This window comes from Salminus brasiliensis, chromosome 20 (assembly GCF_030463535.1).
Source record: "Salminus brasiliensis chromosome 20, fSalBra1.hap2, whole genome shotgun sequence".
In the NCBI taxonomy this organism is placed as follows: Eukaryota; Metazoa; Chordata; class Actinopteri; order Characiformes; family Bryconidae; genus Salminus; species Salminus brasiliensis.
In genome coordinates this window covers 9,095,371-9,117,595 of record NC_132897.1, presented here as the reverse complement: position 1 = coordinate 9,117,595, position 22,225 = coordinate 9,095,371, and the positions used below count along the sequence as shown (strand labels likewise).

Sequence of the window (22,225 nt, the reverse complement as noted above, 5' to 3'; positions counted from 1 at the left end):
GTAGTAGGGGTAGTAACAGTAGTAGAGGGTTTTTGGTATAAGGGTGCCTGTGTGTTTAGCAGATGTTTTACTCTGCATATGATGTTTTACATTCATGTGCAACAGTTGGAACACCCCATGTAAACCTTTTTTAATATATTGAAACATCTGGACATTTGATCTTTACTTGAACAGTTTGTAAATGTACTATAAAAATACAGTTTTTCTGTGAGAAAAACGTTAGGACACCACAACTAACCACATTTATTACTACTTTAAATACCTAAAATTAGTATTAGGTGCAGCACATCACCTGCAGATGATTCTGGAAGAGCCTGGCTTATTTAGACCCCAGACATTTAGTTAGGTTGCTCTTGATTGGTAAAATGGGTGTTACTATCATGGTGAGATTACCATGGTACTGCATTTCTGCAGTAGGGCCCGGAGAGCCAATATAGAATCCACTAGGAATTCGTTATTAGATCAGAGGAGCTTGAGGAAAATGTGAGACCATCTGTCCAAAGCTGTCATATAGCTGAAAGAATTTTGAATGTCAGAGACTGGTAGAGACTGGTAGATTATTATAGGAGCCTCCAACTCCAGTTAGCTATGAGGGCATAGGGTGTCCTAGCTTTTTCCCCACAATAAAATTGCATTTTTATTAATTGCATTTTACAAATGATTTTTGAAGACGTTTCTTCAATTTAATGTGTTGAGATATATTACCTCCATCTCTTAATATTGTGAAGTGAAGATCAAATGCCCATATGATTAAACATGTTATAATAGTAGGGTGTCCTGATTTTCACATGACTGTAAATTGGGAATACAAGTGCTATGTAATGGTCTCTTTGGTTTTGTTAACTACAGATCAAGAATTTTCAGAGGCCATTGTGGACCAGAACAGCGACCAGTTGCATGCCTGGAACGAATGGGTTCGAAATGGTACAATGTTGCTTCTTAAATCTGCTTACCTGCAAGTCTCAAATGCGTGCTCAGTGAAACACTAAACTCTGGCTGAAATGTTCCTAAATGTTTCTTAACTTTAACATATAGTTCTAGGGGGGGAAAAAAACTTTAATTGGTTCTTAAAATAATATCTTAATATCTTCTTTCATATCTTTAATATCCTCCACATTCATCTTGCATCTTGCATACCATTTTACCAAAACAAAAGGTTATCTGAATTGAGAATCAACTTAGTTTTACTAAGAAAGTTTGAATATGTGTATAAAATCTTAAACTTAACACTACTTCTATTGTTTTTATATCTTTTATATCTGTACACTATGCTATAATACTATATACTACTGTATGTATAGTCATTTGACAGTAGTGACAACATATTGTAAGACATTTGACCCTAGAACTGAAATAACTGCATAGTTACGTTTAGTCAAACTCTTAATGGAATTCAGTGTCCAAAGAGTTGACAAGATTTTAAGTAATTTTTAAGTTATATTGGTCCATTTATCTTAAAGCTTTTATACAACAAAGAAACAACTGCCAGTTTCCAGTGCAAAAGTAGACCCATCAGTTACAAAATGAAAAGTGGTTCTTCTATGGTAGTGCACCAATGAGCCAATTTTAGCTCTAAATCTTGGCATAAAATGCTTGATTTTCGAAATCCTAAAGTACAATCTTGCATGTTGTTTCCACAGGTATCAGTGCTGAAACGCACTTCTTGTTAGAGCAGACATTCTGTTGGAATGATCTTCATAGTTCTGCCGGTCTATGTCTGTCAACACACTTTCTTATTCTTCTGTTTTGCCTCACCTTGTGTGCGACACTCTAGCAGTTCCAGATAATGATATTTGAAACAGTTCCAGATAATGATATTTAACTACAGCAACTTTGGGTTGCGCCCATGACAAATTTGCCAAATCTTCTATGCCATTGCTAAACAGCTTATTTTGCTGTTACTATTGACACTTTTTTTGGGCTTCTGGTACCCCCAGGTGCCTGATTGTCCCAAGAAAACGACATCCCAAGAAGATTGTTTCCTCACCCTGACCTCAACCTAATTGAACGCTTGTGGGATCAGCTTGGGCGGGCTGTTTGTACCAGAGTGACCAACACAACCACATTGGCTGACTTGCTGGTTAAAGAAGGGGATGCCATTCCACAGCAGCGTATGGCCAGGCTGTTGTGGCTGTGTATGATTCTTCCACACGCTACTGAGGCTCCTGTTTGTTAAATGAAGAAATTATTAAATTGCCAATATGTCTTCTTTCTTCAAACTTCAACTATTCAGTCCTCCAAACGAGTTCATGGCAGAATAAGCTGTTTGGCATTGGCAGAGAGAATTTGGCAAATTTTTCATGGGCGCAACCCACATATATATATGTTTATAATCAGTGTAAAAGTATGTTCAGCAGTGTTGTAGAATTTGAGGTAAATTCTGATCTTTGTACATTATTGTTACATTTGTAACAAAACATACATTAAATACATTAAAAAAACGTATGTTCTTCTGTGGTGCTTGTGTTGACTGCTTTATTAATGCCTGCACTTTCATAAGTGTCAAGGGCCTGTTGTTACTGTTGACTTCACTTGTAGTAATTTGCCTCATTTAAAAAGTCTAGGCTAAAAAACTCCCTAACCCCTTAAAAAGTCTATGGCCCGCCAGCAAACAAAGTCTATTACCAAAGAATAGCCAAACCAGTTTGTACAGACATCCCTGTAGTTACTGAATAAGTGCCTTAGTGTGTAATAAGCCTTTCTGCGTTTAGGGGTTTAATGTCTTAGGTCCTCAGTATGAAACTAAACTGCTGAAGAGGCAGATATACAGAAAGGTAAATGTACTGTTTTTTATGACATCCCAAAACCAGTGTTTTCAGGATGAGCTGTTTTTCAGCTTAAAATGTGCCCTCCCCAAAATGTAGGCTAAAGGCTGGCTTGTTTTCATGTCTTTATTGTTAGATTATTTGTGATCATCACAGTCTGGTGATGAACCAGGCTGTGTACCAGATAACGACTGCAGCAACATGAAATGGTTCTGGGCCATTTCTCTTTCGCCGAGTTTGGTTGTTTGATGTTCCACACTGCAAACATCACATTAGCCAGCAGAATCAGTCTTTGTTCAGTTAATTAAAACCACCATCTTGCATAGATTAGAAATTGGGCTATTTGTACTTTAATTTACATTTGATTGTGCTGAATTGATGGGGGAAAAGAAGTCAATTTACATTTGCAAAGACACACAACAGGTGCTAAAAAGTGCTATTATAAACACCTGGTATAGCAAAAATATTTTCATTGTTTGGTGGAATATGTTTACTTATATTTGGTGGAATATATTTATTGCATTATTGCACACATTTATCATTTTATGAAGCTAAACAGAATCAGTGAGCACTCAGACATTTTCAGGAGAATAAATCCCGTAGACCCTGTATGTAGGTCCTCTATTTCTTTACTCTTCACGTTACTGCTATAATTAACATCAGATTCATAGACCCCAAAAAACAGAACTTTGTGGGAGTCCACAAGATATGCTAAACCAAATGGTTACCAAGTACTTCACAATAGTTTTGGCATTAGGATTAATAGCTGAAGAACGGGTTAAAGGGTTAATAAAACTTCTCTGTCAGCTGAAGGCTGATAAATCTAAATGGGTCTGATAATCAGCCAGACATCAGAATATTCACATATTCCTGAACTCGGTATTACTGATATCTGGGCATTTTAATCATATAACTTTCCCTACTCCACATTGAGTGGCTGTGTCTCAGTCTGAGTTTAATGAGGCATATTTAAATCAATTAGTGGTGAGGGTACCAAATGTGTCCTCTGTAGAACTAAAAAGCTTAGTGATGCATGTGTGTTTGGTTGTGCTGAAACAGATGCTACATAATTTCTTGCACATTTGCATGTTAGTTTTGACTCACACTGCAAAAAGTGAAATCTTTTCGAATGGAGATACTTTGAGATTGTATAACTATATAATAATATTACTGAACCTTTTTTCATGCAAACCTTTTTTAAAATAATTAAAGTCATTTTATCAAGACAAATTATGTCACTGCACTGAAAAAAAATCATTCAAGCTTTTTTCTATTTTTAAGGTGTTTCTTTACCTGGCAGGATGTCATTTTGCAGTGTTAATCAGAACTAAGAAGCAAATCAGCAAAAACAGACGTCAATGTTTTTATTTTTTTAGCCTTAAAGCATTACAGTAAGTGCTAAACCTAAACATGCAAGCTGATGTCGTGAATTGAAATACTCTAATCCATGCTCTCTTACTTGTGATGGGTTTGAATGAGCGATTTATTTGTGGACTCATCATTTTGTGCAGTGTGGAAATCAGGCCTGAGCACATGCAGAGAGCTGCTTTAGAACGCTCATATTGTTCCAAGCCTTTTGAGGCTCTCCAGGCTGTGAGATGCACACGTCTCTTGCGCGTGCATGTGTGTGTGTGCGTGTGTGTGTGCGCACGCGTGCCCTATGAGATTAACCCGACACACCAGTGATGAGGAGGGACAGAATGAAAGAATGAGCTTGCTTGCAGAGATGCTACACTGAAGCTGAGTGGGATTTCACTCGCAGGTAAGCACACTCCATTTCTAACTGCATCCTGTACATTTATTTATATTATCTACTTTTTGTCCTTTTTATGCATTAATTTAAATGAAAGATCAATATCATGCAGAATAATACATTTCAGTTGTCCGTAATTTTCATAAATCAGTTTAGAAGAGCTATTTAATCATTGTCCATCAGCATCTTATAAAATATGCAGAATATAAACAAATATCACATTTAGGGTTTTTTTCAGTGTTTCTTTTGAATGCTCAAACGATTAATTCCAGAACTAAATGGTTCTGCACTAATAAAGAAACTTTTGTTTACGGTTCTTTAAGGAACCTTTTTTGTAATATAGTCCTAAATAATGTTAAGAAACGTTCCACTGTTGTTAAAAGTCAAATAACTTAATTTGATACTATATAAAAATTACAAATGGCAAGAGTGATATGTGTGGAATTACCTGCAGTTGTTATATGCTTGATCATGGTTTCATTTAAGTACCAGTTTCATTATGGACAAGGATTAAGATTAGTATTGGGCTAAACAGTGTTTTAGTGGGCTAAATAGTGTTTCACTTGTAAATGCCATTTAGTCAGGATTAAAGCCTAAAGTCTGGGAAGACTGGTCCTATGTGTTGAGGACTTAAATATATATAACTGTAGCTGTTTGGAAGATCTGCAAAGGATATGTGGCTTTGAATATGTGGCCTTGATATTATTAACTATAGTTTGCTGATATGATACAAATGTACTGTTTCAAGTGTCTTTCTTTGCCTAAAAATGTTAATCTGTAATCTGTTTCTTATGACCACGTTTTGAACAAGACTTATGCATCAAGAGCAAATTTTAGGCAATTGAAACTGTGGTCAAAGATACTGTTCAATGTCATGTGAGGTAACACATCACAGTGTATTATTATGATTCAAAGCTGAGTTACAATGTGCATCTGGCTATTTGTGATTATGCACATACAATGAAGTGCTCTGCTACAAAGAACACACTAATATTACCATTTACAATTAGCCAAATACTATAAATAGGACCCTACAGAGGGAGCCTATGAATATGATCAACCACCATGTGAAATATTAGCAGCAATGTTAATGCAGAATTGTATTAGTAGTAGGATGGTAGTAGTAATTGCATTCAACACCATATTTAATTGTATCTTTACAAAGCCACAAGCAGGGATATGACCCTCTGAGATTAGTTATTTTCTTAATGTGAACCCATAGATGATGAAGCAACCAAGGAAAATAAAGATTTTTAAGTGCTCTTTTTTTACCACTGTGTGCTTTCAGTTTCAACATGACCAGATTCACTTCACTAGGGTTCAGCAATATAGTCCTAGAAAAGGGTAACAATAGTAGAATCCATTTTGGTACCATATAAAACCATTTTCTTGTTCTAACCATCAAGCAATCCAAATTACAGATTAACCAGACAACAAATTTACACTTAAGCATTCAAATGTATATATATAAAAAAAACATATTTTGCAAAAACAATTGTTCTATTGGTCTTGTCCTGATGTTGGATGATTAGCTCTGGATCACAAACTTCTCTTCAACACATCCTTTAGGCATTGGCAGTTCCACTGCTCCATAGCTCGGTGCTGAGGGTGTTTTATACCCCTCTAACCAATGCTTGGCACTGGCCATGGTGACCTTCCACTACATTGGCAGTGTATTATATCTGCAGTTAGTGCTCCTTATTCTCTGTAACCTTTATAACACATTATGGACTACTAATTAGTAACTAAATGAAAAGCAATGCAAACTGGTTGAGTTAACCCTAAGATATAAGTGGGGGAAAAAAGCCCCAGGAGGAGTTTAAAGCCCCATTCGGACAGAATTAGTTTTACATGGGAAGGTGGGGTAATGTAATAATTGCAGTGCATAAATCGAGTAGCCACTCTCATCCTGTGCAAATCCGATGTTGAGATGAAAATCCCATCCCAATAAGTGTTAAGAGGTTAGGATAGCTAAAATGACAAATTAGAAGGGATGTCTTCATATTTTTGAACATTTTAATGTATCATGGTCACAGTGAAAGGTTATTTTATTAGGGTTCTGGAGGGCCAGCACAGTTGGTGACATCCCTGCTCAAACCCAACTCAACTGGTCTGTTAAATGCCATGAAACATTCACAGTTTATGAAACATGTTTGAAAATGTAAATATACAAATTGTGCCATCCCTAGAAATCTTCGTTCCTCTCAGTGCTAGTTAATGGAAACATCTCTTAGAAAAGAGAATGCCATGAATGCCTCGGGATATGTTTTTCGTCAAAAACTAGACTAGACTAGCATGCAAACTCCAAAGTCCAAAGTCCAAAATTCAATGGTTGAAGTATTCAAAGCCTGCATAATAGGCTATAATGTTGCCACCATTAAATGGCTCACCATCCCAGGAGTGCTAAATTGTATTGCTGACGAGAGAAATTAATTAAAACCTTAATGAACTGACAACAGCTTAGTCATTTAATGGGGTGTTGTGAAACCAAAGCAAACACACACCCCCGTGCTCTTGGCATTAAGTCCCGTTAGCTCACCCACCCGCTGTCCCTGCCTCATGCCAGATGAGTCATAGCCCTCAAGTACTCATTCATGACAGTACTGTCAGCCATCATCGAGATTAGCACTCACCTAAGAGTGACCGATTGACTGCTAGATATTCAGAGCGTTCACAGCAATCAAAGCTATGGTCTGCAATTTTTTAAACAACAAAATGATGACTGCACCAAGTTAATTCAACATACAGGTCTCGGATTAACGCGCCAATACACCTCAGCTGTAGAATATACAGGCAGTGGCCCATAAAAGAATGTTTTTAGGGTGAATTTACAGGAATTTTAAATGAATAAATCAAAAACGCAATTGCTCCAGGTACTATGAATATAAAACAATAACCCATGAATATTAAAGTCTCAAATCAAGATATTCAAGTCAAAATCAGATATTATTTTAGGTAGACAGCCATAGACAACCTTTAAATCTAAATGCATGTGAGTGGATACTTCACCATCAAGTCTCTTGAGATAAACAATCTGGAGTTAGTCTGTTCAACATTAAGAGAAGATACTTATATTATACTGTATGTTTTTAAATTCAGCCTTGATTAATAAGCTAGCCTTATTCATTTGTCTGTACCAGAATAAAACTTGTTAACTATCCTACATCACTTGGTTACGTTACTACTAGTAACGTAACCAAGTACAGATAAGTACAGATATTCAAGTATGTTAACTATCCTACATCATTTTAGAGGTAAAAATGTAAAGAAAATATGCCACTAGTAACGTAACCAAGTACAGATATTGCTAGCTAGCAATAAACAACTAGCGACTAACACTAGCAAGCTGGACCCAGCTTGTGGTAGACGACCTGTAAAGACACAGAGACATTAGTGAAAGAATAAGTCGATCTAAAGAGTTCACTGAATTGCAATGTGGTTTTGTTCCCTCCTAGACATTCCACAATAAACTGAGCGTGGTATTATTTGGGAACCACAGCAACTCCACAAAGTGACCACATCAAGTTACAGAGCAGGGTCTGCGAGTGCCAAGGCACATAGTAACTGATCCAATAACGGCAAGTTTCAAACCTCCTCTGTCATTAACATTAACACAGAAACTGTGTTAACACCTTTGGGCTAAACTAGAATGGAGATTGCGAGTCAGGCCATCTCATCCAGCATCAGTGTCTGACCTTAGAATGGAGATTGCAAGCCAAGCCCTCTAGTCCAACATCAGTGACCCTGACCTTACAAATGCTCTTCTGGATGAATGGCCAAAACTTCCCACAGACACACTCAATCTCAAATCTTGTAGAAAGCCTTCCCAGATGAGTAGAACCTGTTATAGCTGCCAACAGGGAACCAACTCCATATTAATGCCTATGGATTAAGAATGGAATGTCATAAAAGCCCCTGTAGGTGTGTAGGTGTCCCAATACTTTTGTCCATACAGTGTTAGCCATTAAAAACTAAGCTATCAGTCCTTTAAAAAACACTGTACTTGTTGCTTTCATGTATTTCTGCTGTAGGCTAAAATGATAAACTTGCACCTTGCTACGTACTTAATGTGGGATTAAAGGATGGATGGAAGGGGTGAATGTAGAGCATGTGTTTGTCTTTTTATTTATTTATATATATATGTTATATATATATATGTTTTTGCCATCATGTTATTTTATCTGTTCAAATCAACACTGCCTGTAAACACTGTAAAGTTAATTATGTATTAATGAGAAGCAGCAAGGTTTTGGTCACTTATCTTCAGTGGTTTTTTAAAGCACGTAGTACAGTCCTGTGGCATTGGTCAAATTAGGCAAGCATTAAGTCTGTGAGCACCTTACATGGACACAGAGCTATGAAAGCTCATATGATCAGACAGGGAGCGTTTCTTAACAGGCTTGCTAACTGATCCTCTGGGTACAAAGCAGCCCTGTTCTTTTCATGTCACAATCGGCGAGTGGAGGGGGTGCTGCTGAGCGGCATAAAGTGGCCAGTCCATTGAAGGGACTAAAGAGGCTTGTAGTGTACAAAGCATTGGCCGTGATAATAGTGGCAGCGAAGCACAACCAAAATAGGAATATGCTGTGAGACAGAGAGGAAAAGGCAAACTGCCTGTGCTCTCTGCTGCGAAGACAAATACACTTGTTTGGAGAAGACATCATGTGTTCGTGGTCAGCTGTGTAATTTTCATGATTTACAGTATCTTTCATCTTTGGAAATGTGGAAAGCTAGACAGTGAAAAAAGGAGGCTTGAAGACTACCTACATAGGGACCTTATGACCTGCAACATTGGATACTTGAGTAATTAAGTGAATAGCATATCATTGCTGATACGCAAATCACTGTTTTTTGCAGTTGCAGTGAATCTGGCAGTTTTTACATTGGATCAGAAATTCATGATGAATGGACCAACAGGAATGCTCCAAAATAACATCTTTTTCCATTGACTTTTTATTACTTAAATTTCTATTTTGGATATACAAGTTTTTGTATGACAGTGACAATATGTTAGCCTCTGCAAAATGATATAGGATGTTTTATGAAGTAATTCAAATTTTTGACATAAAGATGTGCATGTTTATTACCATCAACACAAATACTGTGCCACAGAAGCTTAATGGCATGGGTTTCCATGGTTGAGCAGCTGCATGCAAACCTTACATCAAAAAGCCTAATGCTGAGGGTCGGTTGGAGTGGTGTAAAGCACACCACCATTAAAACACTTTTAGGATAAATTACAACGGCAATTGCAAACCAGACACTCTTGTCCAACATCAGTTTCAGACCTCACAAATACAAAACTTCCCCAAAAAACTTTGGACACACTCCAAAATCTTGTAAAAAGCCTTCCCAAACAAGAAGAACCTTTCATAGCTGCCAAGAGGAGAACAACTCCATATTAATGCCTATGGATTCAGAATGTGCCCCATGAAAGCTATTAAAAGCTCCTTTAGATGTAATATATATGCCCTTATAGTCCATATAGTGTTGTAGAAGAACAGTGTATGCCATTAGTCATTAAAAAAAACACTGCACTCAACCTTTTCATGGATTTTTACTGTAAGCTGCTAAAGTGATTCAGTTCTACCTGTACTTGATGTTGGATGAAGCTTAAGGATAGGGATGCATGGATTATGCATGTGAATTTTTTTTTTCAGTGCAATGCTGCTGGCCAGATGAGGAGCCATGCTATGGACCAGCATATTCATGTAACAGGTACACAGGGAGAGGGCTAGTATGGTGTCTCCTTTCTGGATCTCTGCCCAGATGTCCTGTCCAGTCTGGCTGCTACTGTTTTCCTATTCTATACGGATTACTCCTTCTGAATCTGAACTAGGTGTGTATGCTATAAATGACAACATACAGTTTATTCAATAAGCACATAAAATATTGGACAGTGTTGCCAGATGTTTTATCCTGTGACAGTATCTAGTAATCTGTTTCATCTGTATTTCATGTTTTTGACTCCTAACTGATTCTAGTAACGCCGCCACCCCTTTGCAGGTGCTTCTGTATATTGTAATTGTATTCAGAAGCTGTTGATACTGAACATGTAGAAACAAAGCCGTTTCTGATCCACACAACGTGGACTGCATTGAATGCTGAACTCTGTTGTTATCTGTCCCTCGTTTAACGTGCAGAGAGTTTTACTTCATTTGTAATGATAAAGACCCTGATAACTGAATGTGTCATATGCTAATTCCTCATTCGCTTGCATAATTTGACAGTGGGCTCGCCAAAACATTGTGCCGCTCCACCTGTAACCTAGCAACACTGGACTTCAAACTCTCCGTTTCCTCAAAGTGTGATGTCTGTTCACCCTTTCACTTTGAGGGAAATATAGAGAATTTGCAGGATTTATATGACAAATAATCTTTATTAATACATACAAGTTTTACATTTCTATATGCAGTTTAGGGAAAAAGTACCTGTCGCTTGTGTGTATTTGTGAATATAGAGTAGATTGTAGTAATACATGTAATAGATATAGTCTGGCAAGAAAATTGATACAAATGTTTAAGACTTCATTCTTGTCTTTGGTGCAAGGTACCCATTAAGCAATCTGAAGGTGTAAAAAGGTGTTTGTACTATTAATTAGAATCAGTGATCAATATCCATTGAGACCATTTATCCATTTAGTTCACAACCAGCCTTGATTTGGGCCAGATCTGTTCAATCTGAAAATGACTTTGGGCCTTAAAATAATAATGCACTTGGCACAGAGAGCTTTCTGAAGATTTTAGAAAAAAAGGTTTTGGACACCTTTCAGAATCAGAATCAGATTTATTGGCCAAGTATGTTCACACACACAATTAATTTGTTAGAGGACTGTTAGTGTCTCTCTAGTGTTAACAATATACAGCTACTCTACATATAATTTACAGACAATACACAACATACAGAAAATGATAGTATACTAGTATATACAGTATACATAGACTTTACAAGGACATTTCTATACAGTGTGCTTTACAGTCAGTGTTCAGGACTGTGTTCAGTGAAAGTTCTAGGTGTGAGTTCTAGGACAATATGCTGTCGACAGATTAATCTAAAGGTGAGCTTTTTGGATGGGGCATACACCCCATTATGTGTGGCAAAAACCTAATGCCTAAGTAAAGATCCTATACAAACTGTATCATAGTGGTGGTAGTGTGAAGGTTTAGGGATGCTTTGCTAGGTCAGGATCTGGATGATTGGAGATATAAATATTTATCTGAATCAGGGAATCCTTAAGGAGAATGTCAGGTCATCTGTCTGTAAACTAAAGCACAGTTGGGTCATGCAACAAGACAATGATCCAAATCACACGTCACAAGTCTCCCTCACAATGGTTTAAAATTAAGGTTTAAGGTGTGCAGTTTGCACAATTTTAACTGGTGGCTACATTCATCTCACAGCTACACTACCAAGCTAAGAAAACAACATTTAAGAAACTGAACTGAACTGATCTTGACTGATCAAGAGGATTGTGAAAAATAGATTTTCCATTGAATCATTTCTTCAACACAATGCAATTACTCCTGATCTGTCTTTTTTCCCATAGTGTTCTCAACCCTACCCAAGGATAATGTTGGTATTCTGAACAGCCCGTTGATGTTGCATTGTGCAGTCTATGACTCCAGTCCTCAAAGGGTGCTACCCGTAAAGTGGGAGAAAGACCATGGTGGCCTGGGTGCCGGAGTTATTCAGATGTCCAATGGCTCATTGTTCTTTGCCCAGCTACAAGAGGGAGACCTGGGAGGGTACATCTGCAGTGCCAAGAAAGGAAACAAGCAGATCAGAACCACTGTCACAGTCAACAAAGCGTGTACGTCATCTATTCTATACAAATTTGCTTGAAAGATTTTTACATGTTGACTGTCATTTTTGTATCAGCTCAAACTGAATTCATGAAATAAAAAAAAATCACGCTTTACACTGTAAAGTCAGTCTTATGTCACAGATCAAATTGGGGAAAATACATCACATGGGATGTTTGCTGTGTGTGTGAGTTTCCGTTTTCTGCCCACAGATTTGGAGAATGTCTTCTTCAATCCTCAGTCTCAGAGCACCAAGGAGGGACAGGATGTGTTTTTCCAGTGTGTGTCAGGGGATAGCTCTCCACCTGCAAACATATCATGGCTGAAGAATGGCAAAGCTGTCACCAAAGGAACTCAGATTCAGGTAAGAGCTGAGAGCACATACGTCCGGGATGATGTTCACACTTGATATGGGTGTAAAGCTCAAATTTTAATTCAATTTCTAAACTGAAACTTGTTTTGAAAAAAAAAAGAGAATACACTGACTGCATAAATGTGACTGTAAGAGCTGTTGGGGCAGTGGTGGCTCAGTGGTTAGGGTACCAGGTTAGGGTTGTGGGTTCAGCAATGGCTGCCCACTGCTCCTGGCATGTGTGCTAACTGGCTCACTGTCACTAGTGTGTTTGTGTGTGTTCTGTATTTCTCACCTCCAACTCCAATTTTTACACCACTAGCATTTTGGAAAACATTATTTCTTGATTTTTTAAATTCTGTAGATCAAGTTGTCCACGTGTGAAAATTTCTTTATTAATCCACTAGATGTCAGTATGTGCTTTCTTTAAAGTTCATTACTTGGTCTGTTCATAGATGAGGTTTGTTAAAATTACATGTAGTGTCTAGCATTTTCTAACATATTCTAACCTAGCATAATAGCACAAAAGTAATGATATTCAAGTAATACAAGTCAGTATGTTTATAAATATTGTATTTGCAGTTTATTTCCCATGACAAAGTAAACTTGTGCTCATGCTAAAATAAAGGAAGTGAGAATAAACTGAGGTACCCTCTAAAAAAAGATTCTGCACTTTTCTGATATTTCCTCAACAACTAAACTGTGTCCCTATAATCTGTTTGTCTCCCTTTTGAACAGAAGAGCCATAAAGTCTGTCTGCATGCATGCTTTTTTTATTGCCAGGGTCAGTACGGAGGAGGCAGCCAGAGAAAGACCTCAGGCACTTTGCACCTGGTCAATACCACCAAAGCAGACCGAGGCATTTATGTCTGTCTGACCAACAATCCTTTACTGAACATAAGCAAAGAGAGCACCGCTGCCACTCTAACAGTCCGCGGTATGTGGTTGTTTGTTCCTGTCAGTGTACATGTTCACACAAGACCAATGCTTCTCGTTTCTCAGTGGTCTGAGGTTTCTTATGGTTGCTGTTGACTTGCAGGGGTCAGTGTGGGTCTTGAGATCACTCAGAGCCCCAAGAATCTCACGGTTCCTGCAGAAACAGAGGCTGCTCTGCACTGCATAGTTCAAGGCTTCCCTGCTCCTGCAGTGCAGTGGTTCAAAGATGACCAAATGTTACCCAATACCTCTCGATGGGACCTGCAAGATGATGGACAATTGCTTGTGTTTGAGTGAGAACAGAATACAAGCAATTTCACCATGATTCAAATTAATTAAATTATTTTGGGGCAATTAATAATAACTTTTTTTAATAAATACCCTGAATATACATATACATAAGCATAAATCGCTTTCTGGTCTTGCTTGTCTCACAAAATAAAAAAAATGAATGAAAATGTTCTTTAGGAAAGTTTTGCCAGAAGATGAAGGCTTCTATCACTGTGAGGCTAACAATGAGATGGAAAGACTGAGATCACAGCCAGCGTACCTCCTTCCTGCAGGTATATCTGGATTTGAACTGAAACATACACATACATGCATAGGGCTGGGTGGTATGAAAATGTGTTATGATGATACCAGTGATTGAAACTGTCATGTTTTCTGTTCTTTAAGGGGACAACAAATTTCCAAAATTTAATCGCAGCTTTTATATTGATAGACCTTTTCTGACAAACTGTTGCAATATATTAAATGTTATTTACATCAACAATTTACATCAACAATCAGAATTATTTGAATTTGAATTGGTATGATAAGCACTGCATTTTCTACCACAGTAACTCACATGGCAAATAAGTTATGGTCCAGCTCTGGATACACTTACTACTTTTATTCAGGACAAAAACCACTGTGGAATGATGTAGATGTTCAGCTGCTCACTCTCATAATGCACATATATAGTATTAGTATCACTGTAATTTTATAATTGTAGTTATACTGTGGCTAGAAGTTGTCTAGTGGAAGAGTGGATTGGCGGCAAAGCAGGTAGTGTTGCATAACTCTTAAGGGGCCTGGGGTTGTGGGTGTGTGGGTTTCCTCCCGCCTCCCAAAAATGCACATGGTAGGTGATTTGGCTATGCTAATACAGGTAGTAATCCTGCCTTGCGTCCAGTGATTATGGGTGGGCTTCGGACCCACTATGACCATGAAGAAGCAAATAAGACTGATGAATGGATGTCTATTAGTTTAAGTATGAGTGCTTGAATACAGCCACGGCTGGGTATAGCTGGGCTAGTTCTCCCCCATAACACCACAATTTGCCATTATCATAACCAACCTGTATTTGACCCAGAATTGTCCACTCTTGTCTACTACCATCGTCTCCATATTACACAAAACATTCTTTTCCTGTGCCTCTATCTTATAGTGATGGACTGGACGTTTATTCTCCAGCCAGTCAATAAAACTGTAAGGAAGGGAGACTCAGTGACCCTGTCTTGCAGACCTCCACACAGCAGACCCCCTGCACAGGTCTCCTGGTTTAGGAACAATCGGCTCCTCCGGCCCAGGCCGCACCTCAGCATGGAGCTTGCCGGAGACCTGCTCTTCCACAGGTGTGCATGAGTGTAGTGTAGTTTAAGGCTGTTTTTAGTTTGTAGAAGTTTGCTTTCACAGTAAATCTTGTCTTTTACAGTGTACAAGAGACAGACAGGGGATATTATTTTTGTCGGGCATCTAATTCTCATCTACAAAGGGCTGTAACCTCGAGAAAAATCTTCCTGGATGTTCTAGGTATGTTATTATCACACTCATGGTAGAATATTGCAGCACTACAGGTGTATATTTCAATGAACATAAGTAGCTAAGAGCAAATTTAATGCCAGTATTTGATTCATATGTGTATCCATTTTTAGTCAGAATTTAGTAAATTCGAATTTGATCTAATACTTTAACACTTACTCTTAAATCCTTAACATGTGATAAGCTTTGGATTTATAGGGGTTAACTGGTCATTTAAAAGCAAAATTAATAATTATTAATAATATTCTGCATTACTTCTTAAAGATAAGGAGTAGCATATATCATGTTAGGCTCATTGTTTCTGGTTCTGTTACTTTGCTTTGACAGCTCCTCCATCTGTGACTATCTGGCCCCTGGTAGTGACTTCCACGGTGGGAGCAGAGGTGCTGATCCAATGCCAAGTGTCAGGGCACCCTGTTCCTTCAATAGAGTGGACCAAGCAGGGCCGTTCACTGAGAACAGGAGGCAAAGTTACTATAGGGTAAATTTTAGACACTGACATTATAAATTAGGTCATTGTAAACATATGCATTACAGAGGCACACAATACACTATATGCACAAAAGTACTGGGACACCTACTTATTAATTGTTTCTTTCAAAATCAAAGGTATTTTTAATAAACGAACAAAATTAGTTTATTCAGTTTTTTGGAGTAAGTGTTCCCTACTATCTATGGAAGGCTTTCTACTAGATATAGGAGCATTGCTGTGAGGATTTGAGCGACAAGAGCATTGGATGATCACTATCCCACCTCATCTCCAACTTCCCAACTCATCCCAAAAGTATTGGATGGAGCACCAGTTCTTCTACTGCTCCACAGCTTAATGCTGGGGGGCTTTATAACCATTTGGCAGTACTTCTACAGGGACTAAACAAGCTGTGTGTGTGTGTCAGCAATTGGTGCAACATAAAATAGCTGAATGCATTCATTACAAGGGGTGTCCACAAACATTTGGACATATTGTGTATCATTTGTTAATCATCATTGTGATTCTGGCTTCTACGTTTTCTCTGCTAAGCACTTTTTTTATTTAATTGAACACTTACAATCACAATGTTAATATAACACAAACAGTGATAACCTAATAATTTAAAACATTAGATTAGACACTGCAGAGGTTCCCAGGTATTGCAAGGCATACCACAAGGCAGCATTAGTTCATAGTCCCAATATAGATTTTGTCCATATTGTGCAGCCCTGTTATGTATGATGTTCAATGTCATTGCTTCGTTCACAGAGTAAGAAACTCAACTCTTTACATCGCCTCAGTGAGAATCTATGATGAAGGTTTTTACACATGTGCAGCCTCCAATTCTGTGGGACAGGACAAGAAAACCACTACCCTGCATTTAGCTGGTAAACACTTTTTTAGCCCTTTTAGACAGTGCCATGTAAGGTTGGCATTTATTCCTTGTTAATCTGCATCTGAATCATTACATATTTTTTTCTGTCAGCAGCAAAGCCAGTCATTGTGTCATTCATGGGGTCAGTGAACATGTCTGAGGGAGCCACGATTATCCTCCCGTGCCGAGCTGTAGGAAATTTACCACTAAAGTACACCTGGAGCAAAAGTGCCCTTCACACTCCTCTCACACTTTCATCACGGATACACACTGATGGTGAGTCAGAGATTGGATCATTAGGATCACAGTTAGGATCAGTGTTTTTCTGAATGGAAGTCTTTTGAAAGTCACTTTAGTATTTCAAATGTTTGGAATCACCTCACGTATTATTTTTTGTAGCTTATATTTAATAATAATTAATTAAAATAAATAAATGGATAAAATAATGTATTAAAATTAGATTAAAATATTATAAACTACACACCTAATGTCAGTTTCATAAAGTGTACTGTCAGAGTTACTATGATGTTGAGAGGAAATCTTGGCATCATGGTAATACTTGTGTTTAATATAACCAGGGATTACCAGGGGGATTGTGTAAAAGGTGCAACTGCCACAATTCATCCTTGCTTGATGGTCTCTGATTCTCAGATTTTCCATTCATTTGCCCAAACCCAAACTTAATATGTGTGTTCTCATTAACATATAGTTTTGTTTGGCTGTTACTGAGGTCATGTTAAAAAAAAACCTAAACAAACAGGGCAGCAGCAAAGCTTTGTAATTCTGCCAATTATTTGTATTAAACAGTTTTACTAGTGTTAATTAACAGCACATCTTACCTAAGTTGCTAGGTGCTTGGATTGGATCAAGTGGCCAAAAAATTCATCTGGCATCCCTAACTGTAGGTACATCCAACAAAAAGGGTGTGAAAGCATTTATTCCAAACCATACTGAATGGTTTTACTAATAATAACATTTGGTCCACAGACAATGGAACCCTACACATCTCAAGTGCCCTCCAGTCAGATGCAGGAGAGTATTACTGCACAGCTGAAAATAACGTTGGTCAGGATAGTCGAAAAGCCTTTATCACAGTGTTGTCTGGTAAGTAAGATGTATGACTGAGAAAACACTGGTACCAGGCAAACACACCATCAAGCCTAATCTATTGTCAGAGTGAAAATTAATTTAATTGAATCTAATCAATTGAATCCTCTAACCTGAAGCTGATCCTGGAGAGGACGTGTCATCTGCAGTGAGTAGCATGTGGAAGTCAGTGTTGTACTCTCATCTCAACATCAGTGCTGCTGTTTAAATGATTCCAGCTATTGTTCATCTTTGTATACAAAGTGGCAAACATCATCAAGCTCCTTCTCCGCAGCATTATTCTGACTGGCTTTCAGTGGTTCTGTGTACTCCACAAGGCAGTGGTATTTTTGTTTATTGCAGACTCTGTGTAATGTAATGTGTAAAGTTTTGTTTTTCCCACACATCTTCTAGTCTCCAGGACTCAGGCCAGACGAACCAGCAAATCCCACCACTTACAAAAGTTTGAGGCTTTCTACAGATAAAGAGAAACCTATTCACCAGTTGCCAAATACCACAAGTATGCCATATCCAGCTTCTTAATAAAAAGGCTTAAATGTCAGTGTGTAGATGCCAACAAGTGTTGTGGTCTCATTAGGTTTCCCTCCTCTTTTTCACAGCTGTAGATGTTTATGTGAAGGATTCGCCAACACATTCCATCAATGTGTCTACCCCTTTAATCGCCTATACAACCAGAACTGACCAAGAAGGAATGGGCATAAGAGAAAAACTGCAAGTTAGACCACACAAACCTGTAGGCTCTTACTCCAAACCCCCAGAAACAAATATGCAAAACAGACAGCCTGCCAAAACAGCCAGTACAGATGCGCCTGCTAATCCAATCGCACAACATCCGGATCAGCCAACTCTGGATCCAAGCCTAAACGTACAGGCACAGACTGCATACACCCAGTCCTCCGAGAAAATTAGTCAACTTCCAGACCATTTGTCCTCCAGTTCAGTGGCTCAGGCCCTTCACGGTCTTACTCAGACACATATTTTTACAGGTCATAGTATAAACACTATCACTACCACATCCCCTCTGGAAGTATACCAGAACTGGAGTCATCCCACTAAACAACTTACTGCCACCAAAGCATCACAGACAAATAATACAGAACTGGTTGAAACAGTTAAGAAAAACACCTCAAAGGCTCCTATGAAGACCACTGACAATAATGCCAGGTAGTGTTTTATGCATTATTAGATTTATTGTCAATCTGCTTATTAGAAATCTTTGATTTTTGCTGATTGCTGATTGTTGGTGTACCACAGGGTTATATATTTAGACCTCTTCTATTTATCAATTTCTTTTTTAATCATCCTGCATCTTGCTTTTATCGTTATATTACTAGTTGTTATTTTTAGTTGTTATATTATTAGTTATCATTATATTATTAAAGACTGTTATGGGATCATTCATCTCTAAGTTTACATCATCCTAAAATGTGGTGTGGTTTCTTAATGTCTGCTTTTCAGGATAAAGAAGAAAACTCATAGTTGGTTGCCTGTGCTTGAAAAACATGACATTCCTATTGTGGTAGGGGTGGGAGTTTCCTTGGCATTTATTTTCATCACTATGGCTTTCTATTCTTTGTTTCGGAAAAACGACCCAGAAACTAAACCCACAGGACGAGCAGGTGAGACACTGACAAAAGCTCTGAAGCACTTTGTTCCTTGTATGTGTGTAACATAATTACACTTTTTATTATTACAGCTTTAAGAGGCCTGGGTGGTCCTTGCAGACATGGTGAACGTCTTGCAATTGAAAGAACATATGATAACAAGTGAGTTTTGATTGTACTGTAAATGAAGACAATACACTGACAATAATGAAAGTCTTATGCTATACACAGTACACATACACCAGTCAGCCATAACGTTAGCACCGCCCTGCAAGTTGTGAGGTGGGGCCTCCATAGATCACATCAATGAGTCTTTTTCGCAGGTTGACCTTTTTACTCGGAGCACTGAATACCTGAAAAGCTTCAGAAGGCCTGCTTGATGTTTTGGAGATGTTCTGACCCAGTTGCGTATCCATCACAAAGTGGCTCAGATTTAGATGCTTGCCTGTTCATCCTGCCTTTAACACATGACCTTCAAGAAATGACTGTCCAACCTTTGGCCGGTGCCACTGCACACATAAAATCAATGTTTCCATCTTACTAGTCAGTGGTGCTAATGTTATGGCTGATCGGTTCATACTCATATACAGTATTTATACCACATAGAAGGTCCATGCGTATACCTAATTATTTTCTAACACTTAATCTGCTGTTTCTTACAGGGCTTTTGAGGATGACAATATGGTTGCAGTTATTGAGCAGAGTCCAAACACTTCTGAGACAAGAGCCCATCCCCCTGCATCCAGTCCATCCACCTTGTTGATGGAGCCCTCTTACGATGATGTTCATGAGGATGTACAGCCCAACCAGGATCTGCCAGTGATAGTAGAGACACACCCCGAGCCCTCTGAGGAGGACCAGGTCAGTGACATTTAATTTTACGAGTGTTTTAGTAAGTCTGGCAGCGTGAGGATGAACTCACTACCCAAGAATGTGACTAAACTTTGGTAGAATGAGACTTTTTTTTCATTCTCAGAGTCCTCCCTTTTTACTGTAATTTACTTTATAGCACACATTATAAACAGATGTGGTGAAAAAACAACACATTGTGTCTTTCACTATACACTATATATGTGTCTAGTTAGGGACAACACATTCAGTATGGCAGAAAATGTGTTAAAATACAGGCCGGTGTTTTTTTGATAAACTGTGTCAGTTTACCAGCAAACCATTGTTATAGTAGTAGCAGTAAATAGTTTTGGAATTGCTGTTCTTGGCTGGAAATGCACATTTTACATCACGTTATCCAACAACTATTCCCACTTTTATTGCGTAGTTGCTCCACACGGTGTTCTTGGAACAAATTCTGTCATGTTGGATGTCATGTTAAAACATCAAGCAATAATCCATGCCGTCTCCTCCCTGCCTCAGTTTGAAACTTCATTTGATGAAGGCAAGGTCACCCCCTCCCCCCAATCAGACATCCAACTCCATTGCATGGAAGACTGGAGGAGTCGGGATTTTGGACAGTGTCAGGATGCCCCTTCTCCACCCCCACCCAACCCTCCAGCCACTCAGGAGGAGGGCCTCCGCTCCTCGCTGACCCTGCAGACCAGCGAGCCATGCGCCACCCCAGTGCATCACAGCATCAACATCTCCCACGGCTCCTCCCCTCTCCTCCTGTCCCACTGTGTGTCCCTGGGCATGACCTCTGTGGCTGTGGACGTTCACTTCTACCCCTCAGCGTCCTCCTCTGGGGGTCCCAATGGCAGCTCTGCTTTTGGGGCTCCTGGGCCTCAGGGCAGCTCTAGATTCGAGCGTGATCAAATGGCTCCTTCTGCTCATCATGGGAAATGAGAAGGACTTTTGATGACCCAGCAGAATGCTTCTTTGGGAAGATATCGTTGTCATATCAACATTTAATCATAAGAAAATGGTTTAAAATTGCTACATTATTAATATTATTAAAGTGTATTAAAGTAAATGTACTATTTTGGCAATATGAGGTTTTGTTAGGACACCAACAACATGTAGATCATTTCAGTGGGAAGGAACTTAAGAATTCATGGTTTTCAAAAAAAAGGTGCTGTTGCTATTTCCTTGTTTTGCTCTGTCTGTTGTTTTTATCACTCTCAAGTTTCTTTTAACATTAGTTCATGAAAGTTTCTTCTGAAGAGGAAACAGTCTAATCAGGTTTGATGGGACCAGTTGCTGTTGACCTTCTGCTAATTCTAAGAATATTATATCGCTTATAAAACGTATTAAAAATCTTTAAATTTGTTGTGTGTAAATGTCTATTTCAGAAATTACCATGACATGTAGCACTTTCACTTTGATTTATGAATAATTGATTTAAGAGTTGATTTAAGAGTAATAGAACATGAAGGAAATGTCTGCTTTTAGAGAACAAGTGCCACAGACCTAGCCAGACTGGTCTGCAGCTACACTACTCTTATTAAAGGCGGTTGTGCGGAGAAGGATAACTTGAATCTTGTAGTAAAAAAAATAGTAGTTGAAAATCAACACGACTGTTAATATTTGCATTTACCAAAGGCTATGCTACATAATTGCTCATTAGTTCTGTGATGTTTATTTATTAGAATTGCACATCAGTCTTTATGTAATGGTAATGCATGTCAATGCCAGCAAACTCGCCTGTGTTCATTTGTAATAAAGATAAACAATTAATAAAACTTTGTTTTGACATCTTTTTGTTCACACACTATTTTTGTTCCACATACCAGATTCCATTACATATAAACATCTGTTTGGATTATTGGATGAGCACCACCCTACCTTATCCCCAACTCCCCTACT

At 38.4% G+C, this 22,225-nt stretch overlaps 1 protein-coding gene across 2 annotated transcripts; it reads left to right on the top strand.

The window, feature by feature from the left end:
- The first annotated feature begins 4,457 nt into the window (after positions 1-4,457).
- LOC140541736 (protein sidekick-2) lies at positions 4,458-21,687 on the top strand. 2 transcript variants are annotated; one of them, XM_072664497.1, is made up of 20 exons: positions 4,458-4,527; positions 10,179-10,357; positions 12,065-12,328; positions 12,533-12,684; positions 13,456-13,609; positions 13,712-13,901; positions 14,077-14,171; positions 15,038-15,224; positions 15,305-15,402; positions 15,739-15,892; positions 16,652-16,770; positions 16,872-17,033; positions 17,745-17,861; positions 17,984-18,012; positions 18,258-18,363; positions 18,464-19,028; positions 19,323-19,483; positions 19,561-19,630; positions 20,131-20,329; positions 20,840-21,687. In XM_072664497.1, exons 2-20 carry the CDS (start codon positions 10,258-10,260, stop codon positions 21,263-21,265), a joined length of 3,348 nt encoding a protein of 1,115 aa, XP_072520598.1. In that variant the 5' UTR covers positions 4,458-4,527; positions 10,179-10,257; the 3' UTR covers positions 21,266-21,687. The 2 variants fall into 2 exon arrangements, with proteins under 2 accessions (XP_072520598.1, XP_072520597.1); XM_072664496.1 differs by having other exon boundaries at positions 16,869-17,033.
- The last annotated feature ends 538 nt before the right edge of the window (positions 21,688-22,225 follow it).